This window comes from Danio rerio, chromosome 7 (genome assembly GCF_049306965.1).
Source record: "Danio rerio strain Tuebingen ecotype United States chromosome 7, GRCz12tu, whole genome shotgun sequence".
NCBI classification, from domain to species: Eukaryota; Metazoa; Chordata; class Actinopteri; order Cypriniformes; family Danionidae; genus Danio; species Danio rerio.
In genome coordinates this window covers 38,520,587-38,530,325 of record NC_133182.1, presented here as the reverse complement: position 1 = coordinate 38,530,325, position 9,739 = coordinate 38,520,587, and the positions used below count along the sequence as shown (strand labels likewise).

Below are 9,739 nucleotides of genomic sequence, written 5' to 3'. Positions count from 1 at the left end.
TATCTGCTAAAGGGTAAATTGCTCACATAAAGGAAGATTTTGTTATATAACAATGATTTAATCTGATCATAATAAAGAAATGTGCGTTTAATGCAAGGTACAAGTAAAAACAGGGGTAGCTTTTATACTTCCAGCAAATGAAATACATCAAAACCATTTCAAACATGATAGACATATTTACACCATGTTAAACGCAACCACAAATTACAATAAACAAACAAGATAGAGGTCAAAATGGGTGTTTTTCAGTGTCACAAAATTATGATGAAACACAAATAAAATATGATTTATGGTTTCAAGCTTGCTGATTAATCGCTAAAACTGGACATATTTGCCTTTACGTTGTGAATTTTAAAGGGTGGATTTCAGCAATAGAAATCTGGAGTTTTGCATGAGTGCAGAAAAGGTTCAAGCGTTTTCACTCATGCTGAAGATGAATCGCCACATCAATCATCAGAAAATAGCTTCTTTTAAAAATAGCTTCTCTATAAGCAATGCTTTGTGCACTGAAAAAATGGATTTTAGTTTGCCTAAACTGGGTTAAGATGTCCAAAAGATGTAATGAAGATTTTTAGTTTTATTTACCCTCAGGACATCCAAGATGTAAGGGATTTTTTTTCTTTCAAGACATTTTTGCTCAAACTGTGATCCTTGGGGATTAATGAAATACCAGTTAATGGTGACCAGCACTTTGGGCTCAAAACACACAGAAAAAAAAAGATCTCTGCAAAACTGTTGCAAACAATTTATATGGGATGAATTTAAACAAATGAAATTTAGGAATTTTCAACTTAATTTGTCTGTTTAAATTCAGCCCAAATTAATTGTTTACACGCAGTCAACAAAAAAAAAAAAAAAAAAAATCCAAAAGGAATAAAAAAATCCAAGGAGAATCATCTTTGAATTGTTTTTTTTTTCAGCGCATATACAGGCATAACAAAACTATTCCCCATGGCCCCTGAGATCTTATGAAACATACCAATCACTCTTTCCAAAAACTACATGAGCTGATGCAGTTTACTTCTCACCCTTTTTGTTCAGAAGAGCCCTATTTTAACATTTATAATTCACAATACCCCTCTCTTAAAAAACCACCAGACAACAATTAAAAACATGTTGTTTTTAATAATCACTAATAAAACAATGGCTAGTCTTTAAATGAAAGGTGCTTTATGTAATTTCTTCACTCTTCTTAAAATTCCATTAAATGCAGAAATCATGCTAAGTGAACATTTGTTTATCCTTGTTATTTTAATGTAGTGTTTTTTTAGTTTGAAATGTGCAATAGTGTATAAAAGCTCAGTCAAACATTCACTTTTAAGTGAACAAAACTGCAGACAGCCTGAATGAAAATGTAAATTCACTTTTAGCCAGCAGGTGGCGCTTACAGAAAGGCAGAAATGCATGATGAAATAAGCTGGCAGGTAATTACCTCAGGTATTTCAATCATTCATTTTCCTTAGGCTTAGTCCCTTATTTATCAGGGGTCACCACAGTGCAGTGAACCAACAACTATTCCTTCATATGTGTTACGCAGCGGATGCCCTTCCAGCCACAACCCACTACTCGTAAACACCCATACATATTCACACACTCACTGTGCCGCCTCAGGTATTTCAAGTAGCTTTAATTAAATAGACTTTTAATGATTAAATGAAACTGTAAAATTAACTGTTGACATGTTTTATCGTCAAATCGGTATCGGTTCTGTTTGTTAATGCATCAAGCTATAGTGTCTACTCGTGGATGCATTTGTTGTACTCTTCATCAAAATGAAAATTTTTCATGTTGTTGTTCAGGAATCATTCATTCATTCATTTTCTTTTCAGCTTAGTCCCTTTATTAATCCAGGGTCGCTGCAGTGAAATGAACCGCCAACTTATCCAGCACAGCGGATGCCCTTCTATCTGCAACCCATCTCTGGGAAACATCCATTCACACTCATACACTATGGACAATTTAGCATACCCAATTCACCTATTCCGCATGTCTTTGGACTGTGGGGGAAACTGGAGCTCCTGGAGGAAACCCACGCAAATGCAGGGAGAACAAGCAAACTCCACACAGAAACGCCAACTGACCCAGCCGAGGCTCGAACCAGCGACTTCCTTGCTGTGAGTCGACAGCACTACCTACTGCGCCACTGTGACGCCTGTTCAGGAATCTGTCATACAAAAACAAACATTAGTTATCTGTGAATTTTCCAAACTTGCATGATAATAATTATCAAGGACCACTTCCTCAGCTATTTAATGTTCTTCTTAATATTGTCTGAGGGTAAATAAGCTGCAAATTTTCATTTCAGATTGATCTAAAAAAATGTATTCGTAATACATGTAAAATATAAAGAAAAATTATGTAATCTTCAGCCATTTCAGTTTAATTCCAAAACTGAGAAAACAGAAAGACTTTTCTATTGGCACTGAATCGAAATGCTTCACACCGTATTGGCAATTCTTTCAAATCTCTAAAATGGCACGTTTGTTGAACCTACAGGATTCTGCAGTCTGAAGAGGAGAATGAGGACGTGTGAACTAACAGGCAGACGGCCAGCAGACACAATGAGATGCAGGAACACACTGACCCTTCAGAGACGGGACCGGCTTTTTTTTTTTGATTACTTATTTTCAAGCTTGGAACTGGACAAAATGTGCTAAAGCCATGGGTATGAGCTACAGCACAGAACATACTGTCCATACATTCATGGAAATGAGAATAACATAATCTTACTGGCAAAAAAAATTAAAAAATCCCTCAGGTGTCAAAGAAATCTGTGTTGGCTGATATGACGGAACATACACGCCAGCAGGTATGAGCTCAAAAACAAATGTGATATTAAGTTATTTTCCTATGAAGTGAGACAACAGCACTGCTAGCAGCTGTTAACTAGAACATCCAGGTTAACCGCTTCATTAAACAATCCCTGAGTTCTGCTTCCCTCAAAAAAGACCCGCTATATCTTTGTAATAGGGGAAAGCTTAAATTAGTCTGGTAGCCATTCACAGACTAGTATGTTAATTTTTTTTAATTCCAAAGGAGCTGCTTTTCCTGTTCTTTTATGTGCTCTAGATCGACACATTTGACCAATGCATTTTCACACAGATTATGATCTAACAATGCAACAAAAGCAAGCAGTTTAATGTTTTTTAAAGGGCACCTATTTTGCCGCTTTTCAAAGATTTAAGATGTGTCTTTTGTGTCTCCAGAATGTGTCTGTAAAGTTTCATCTCAACACACATCAGATTATTTATTAGACCTTTCAGAATATTGGCATTTTCAGCTCTGAGCACAATGTAGCTGATTTTGTGGCCTGTGCCTTTAATGCAAATAAGCTAGTTTTTTCCCTCCCACCATTCCCACATGACTGTCAGAGCCACAGAGATCTCTCCCTATGGCTATGATGTGTGTCTCTGCGTCTGCATCAGATAAACAGCACAGTGACAGACATGAAGGAAGCAGATCTCACGTAACGTTTGCGAGAAATCCCACAGTAAGAACTACTAAATAAATCTAATTTAACGTCCACAAACTGGGATTAAAGCGTCTTCTTTTATAATTATACTGACATAAGGCTGTGGTGATAAAGAAAAGACGGTAAAATCGCTGTAATTCATTACAAACATGCACTGTTCTAAAATCATTTTAAACTTGTAAAACTCATTCTTGAACACATTTGATGATGACTGATAATCCCAGAGAGCTGAACAGAGCTTTTAATCCCAGTTGCTTTGTGCATGTTCTGTCTTGTTGATATGATTATACGCGTTACTACGGAGACATGTTAATACGCGGCTGTCAATCAATTCAGTGGGTTGGGAAACCGCACTACAACGTCACGTTGCGGTGGGCATCAAAATGGGAGGGATTTGGATCCTATTTTAAATCAGAGAATTAAAGAGACTTATTGTCTTTATATCGCTCCAATATGACTGTGGACACTATACCTACACATAGTTCTGTCCCATAAGCTTACAAAAGCTGATTTTCATCATAGGTGCCCTTTAAACTACAAATGCGTATCTAGACTGTGTTTTTTCCTTCCATTGCCTTGTATCTGACTTTAACCACAAAAACACAATCTTTGTGAATCAACCTTAAAAAAAACTCTTTTGTTACAAAAACAATCGTCAATCAAAGAGCTCCAGTTGTCTATGGATATAAAATTGCACATGACCATTCAAAGGCATCGGGTCAGTATGATTGATGAAGTGACAGAGAAAAATAATCATTTATGGAAATAAAGCTGTTTTGAACCTTCTATTCGTTTAAAAATATCTTAAATAACAATGTTTTCAACATTAAAAAAATGAAACATTTGCAGCAGCCAATCAGCAAGAAGAGAATGATTTCTGAAGGTATGCGTGACATCCATGACTAGAGGAATGATGCTGACTAATCAGCTTATCCATTTACTAAATTACATTGTACAATATTTTAATTATTATCATAAATAATATAACCAATTTTACTGTATTATTGATCAAAAAATAAATGCAGCATGTGTGCGCAAAAGAGACTTCTTTAAAAAAACACTAAAATCCTTTCCTGACCCCAAACATTTGAATAGTAGTGCACCCAAATGAAAAAACTTTTTATAGTTTTCATTTATAGTAAATACTATAGTGATTTTGAACCATAACGTGTTTTACACTGTATATATTACAGAATTTATAACACTTTGGCAATGGAGGCTTATATCGTGCTGTAGTATAAACCAGTGGTTCCCAACCTTGTTTTGCCAGAGACCCCCTTTCCCCAGAAAATATTGTAAGGCCCCCCTCAATATCTAATGATTTTATTACTCATAAGTTTGCATTAAGGATGACAAAACATGTTGTTTTCAAACAAATGGTATGTTTTTACTATATCGAAAAATGTTAATGCACAAATAATAGCTTAATGTAAAATATAAAAGCAAAAAGCTTGCTGGGTCTAGTATGCTTGGGTTATCTGCTGAAGGCGAATCAGTGAGACTGTCATTTTTGTGGGGGACGAATTACAAATTTGTCTATTTTTTAGGTCAGCTAAGGGACAAAATGAACTAGGGCAACATGATCATTCTCTTAATTGTCCACTGCTAAAAACTTTTTAAAATATGACGTGACCCCCCAAAAAGCTCGCTGAGGCCCCTTTAAGGGGCCGGGACCCCCTGTTGGGAACCACTGGTATAAACTACACTGTAATAAAAAAAAAAAGTATTATTATTTTTACAAATTGAAGTGGATTGTATCTAAAACAATTAAGTTGTTTCAGCTCATTTTAAATAAGTAGTTTGAACAAACAGCAAGCATCAATTTTGGAGTGTATAATGAACTGACAAAGTGTAATAAATACTGTAGAAGGCTATAGGATTTATTTTGCTTTTACTGTAGTTTACCCTATAGTTGTATGCCAGTATTGGGTAATGTGTTTACATTGCTATACTACAGCAACTATAGAATTGCCGCAGCAGATTGATTCAAGTATGTTACTGGATCAAAACAGTATAGTATTATAGTAAATGAGTTACTGCAATGTTTTGTTATGTGGTTAGGTACATTTTAACAGCCAAAAACTCAATAACGCAGACTAAAGTGAAGCACAACCGACATCCAATCAGCCAGAACTGATTGGGTAAAGAATAAATCTGAAACAACAGGGTGGTTCAGATAAAAATGACTTGAGCACAGGAACATTTCCCTCTGCAGGCGACATGTGAATCTCTTATAAGGCATAAGGGAGGTGAGAAGAGCAGATCTCTGAAGTCTAGCAAACCTTCTGAAGCTCATGACAGAACGAGATGGATGAGAAGTAGAGATTCAGGCAAGATGAACCTGTGTGATATACATTCTGTGAAAGAAAATGCTTTTGTTCACTGCTAGTTCGTTCTGTATGCAGTACAGGTGCTGTAGCCACATTCTTGAGGTTTTTGGTGATTTCTAGCATGTGAACAATCACTGTGAGATTATCTGTTCCGGTACGGAAAGTGTCTGAGCTGAGGTCAAAAAATTGCATGAAAAGTCCCAATAACTCTGCAAGCACACAACAGTCCAAACGTTTGGGGTTAGTAAGATTTTTAGTTTCTTAAAGAAGCAACCTTCAGCTCACCAAGACTAAATTACTTGATTAAAAATGCATGACAATGAGTACTATCAAATTGATTTTATTTGTTATTTGAAAATCTTTTCAAATGTTATTTATTCCAGTGATGTCAAAGCTGATTGTTTAGTAGCCATTAATGCTGTATTTAGTTACACATCTTTTAGAATTCATTAATATCAAAGTCCCATTAAAGGGATAGTTCATCCAAAAATGTAAATTTACTATTACTCTCACTTGAGAGCATTCCAACCTTTTTGACTGTATTTCTTTTGCTAAACACAAAAGAAAATCAACTGAAGAAAGATGAAAACCTGTAACCAATAGTTACAGGATTCAGCTTTCTTCAAAATATCTGCTTTTGTCTTTAGATTTGGAACAAGTGAAGGGTGAAGACAAGTAATTTTGTTTATTGGCCATCTTTGAGAAATCTCTCCATCGACTATTTCAGTCATGCAAAACCAGCTAAAAAACTTCAAAGCTGTTCACCAAGTTTATGATGAATTATTTAGAAAGTGAGATGGTAAAACCATCTCGCATGTTGCAATTTCTGCCATTCGCAACTAATATGAGTGCACAGACTTTATATATTTGAAGCCGAGGTATAACTATGACTTGATGCTCAAGAACCATTATTAATTAATTTTTTCATGCAATATTTTTATGAAAATAAGGCTTTAAAATCAATGCAATGCATCCTTTTTCAGTGAAAAAAGCTTAATGAAAATAAGAATCGCTTTAACCCCAGACTTTTGAACGTTTGTGTACATGCCCTTTAAAAGATCAATTTCTGTCTGTCTGAATCAATAATCTGCCTTTTAAAACTCTAGCTTCATCCAGCATCAGCGCTCTGACATTCCCCAAAAATAAACCCAAAAAACAAAAGTGATGCGATGCTTAAAAAGTACTAAATAAATACTTCAAATGTTCCTGTACACACTGAGCCAAGTACACTTGAAAAGACAGATGGCTGAACTGAATAATAACTGCACATGTGAACAGAACTCCTGACTCTGGATGGAAGGCTGTTGGCTGAACCTGCTATGGCTCACTGTGTTGGCACAAAACAGGGAAGGTCAAAAAGGCTTCTCAGTGCACTAACAGAGCATCATCATCCTCCTCTTCCTCGCTAGCTGTGAGTCCGCAGAGCCTGACAGAGTCACCAGGAACATCTTCCACTCCTGAAGATTCCCTGCTGTGCCCACGATCATCCTTGTCCTTGTGTGCTTTTCTGAAAGCAGGACAGCTTCTCTGTTCCTCAGACTGACCGCTGGAGGACGTGGGCGACTCTGGAGAAGAAAGCGGTGAAATGCCCACAGACGTGTAGCGTAGGAGAGAGACTCCTCTGAGCTCCGCAGCCAGTTCTTGCACCAGCCGTCTTGACGACCTTGAGCGGCTTGCACTGCGTTTGGGTCTTTCTGAGGGTCCTGGAGAACTGTCAGCGTCTTTATGTTTTGCCAAAATGCCCTGTTTGCCCGCTGAACTCCTGTCGTCTTCATCATCTTCGTCCTCCAGGGTGTCAGAGGTGGAGTGGAGGGAGTTTGGTGAAGGCAGAGAGAGAGGAGACGCTGGAGACTCTCTGTCAGGCAGGCATAAGGCATCATTTTGGGCTTGTAATGCCAAACCCAGCGCCACCGCTGAACAAGATGGCGGAGTCTGTCCCGTGGTCTCTGGTGACTCTCGAACACTGTTGTCTGCTGTGTTGTAGCTGTGGAGGTTTAGCTCGGGGTATGTGTTTGCGTGTGTGTGACCAGGCGGTGTGAGGAGAGGGATTTGACCCCGTACTCGAGAGCCGCGGTGAAACAGTCGATTCCATAGGCGCCCAAGCCGACGGCGTGAAGAGGAGCGACGGGATGAGTGACGGCGAATCTGCCTCCGCATAGCCGAACGGAGATTCTGCAGAACAGATGCCTGAGAGAGAAAGAGAGAAAGAAAGAGAGAGAGAGAGAGAGACAGAGAGAGAGAGAGAAATAACACTTATTTAAGCCAGTTTTAGGCCAGTTTATCCATCATTCAGCCCTCCATATATATATATATATATATATATATATATATATATATATATATATATATATATATATATATATATATATATATATATATATATATATATAAATCAGTCATTAGAAATGAGTTATTAAAACTATTATGTTTAGAAATGTGTTGACAAAATCTTCTTTCCGTTAAACAGAAATTGGGGGAAAAAATAAACAGAGGGGCTAATAATTTTGACTTCAACTGTGTGTATGTATATATATATATATTTTTTTTTCTTTTTTTTTTGTATATTACTGTGTCTAATAATATTTGAATTATGTTGATATGACTTGACGATGAGTAAATTAAAAGCAAATATGATTTCTGTTGGGGGGTGAAGTATTGCTTGAAGTTCACAAGATGAAATCTAATAAGGCCACAATACACAGTAATTAGATGAAGATTTAAAAAAGGTATTAAACGTAGGCCTATCATGATATCTATTTTTGTCATACGATATATTGCACCAAAATATAACACGATAAATGTTATTATTGACATTTAAATGTCACTAATTATGTGATGCCAGAATGACAATATAATAGCATCACAATGCAAGTACACTCTTCCAAAGGACACATATTATTTATTCTACGGAATATTTAATTTAATTATAGACATTTTTACAATTTAATAATTAAACACCGAAATCAGAATGTGAAAACACACATCCTAAATACATAATATTAAATGTTAACAAAAAAAGTGCAAGGTAAAAAAGTACTAGAGGCTGTGATATCTGCTACCAGATCTATTTAGTTAAGTTATAATAGTTATAGTTATTGGAACAAAATATCACGATATTGTTTCTGTATATATATATATTTATATACATACATACATACATACATATGTATATATATATATATAAAAAATATAAAAATTATAATATATAAATATATATAATATATATAAAATAATAAAAATTTATACAAAAACTACTATTTTGCATAATTATTCAGCTGTCAGGCACCCACATGAGAATATACTAAAGTAATTTATCGCAAATAATATAGTGTTTTTAAACCATGACACTGACACCTCCTATAGATAGAGTTGTCGCACAATCAGCTAAAATGTTGGTAGAATTGGTTATGTATGGGCAGTTTATATTGTATCATCAAAAAAGATTGAGGTCGTGTCCATGTGTTGTGTGATAAGTCAATATATTAATTATTGTGACAGGCCTAATTACAAGTAACCTAGTTTTACCCTGGTCTATAAATGCCTTAAATATTATAATAAAAGATACAATGGCCAAAATAAAGGTATTAAATATAAAGAAAAGAGTAAGAATCTGTATTTATTATTACCCGGAAAGATCCAAAACATATAAATTTTCTCTGAACTTTTTAAACTATTATTCAACATTTGCCATCCTTGTAAAAAAATAAAAACACTTTACGCAGTTATAAAAGTTTTTATTCATTCATTCATTTTCTTTTCAACTTAGTCCCTTTATTAATCCAGGGTCGCCACAGTGGAATGAACCACCAACTTATCCAGCACATGTTTTATGCAGCGGATGCCCTTCCAGCTGCAACCCATCTCTGGGAAACATTCATACACACTCACACACTACAAACAATTTAGCCTACCCAATTCACCTGTACCGCATGTCTTT

At 35.8% G+C, this 9,739-nt stretch overlaps 1 protein-coding gene across 3 annotated transcripts in view; it reads right to left on the bottom strand.

The window, feature by feature from the left end:
• Positions 1–98: 98 nt before the first annotated feature.
• lrp3 (low density lipoprotein receptor-related protein 3) overlaps positions 99–9,739 on the bottom strand; it is a 36,556-nt gene continuing 26,915 nt past the window's right edge. For 2 of the 3 annotated variants that reach the window (NM_001130634.2, NM_001431063.1), the window contains one exon: positions 3,885–7,989. In NM_001130634.2, the coding sequence (NP_001124106.2) occupies positions 7,168–7,989 (822 nt within the window). In that variant the 3' untranslated portion in view covers positions 3,885–7,167. Of the gene's footprint in view, positions 7,990–9,739 lie in introns of all 3 variants that reach the window. The other variant, XM_073906044.1, reaches the window with a different exon arrangement.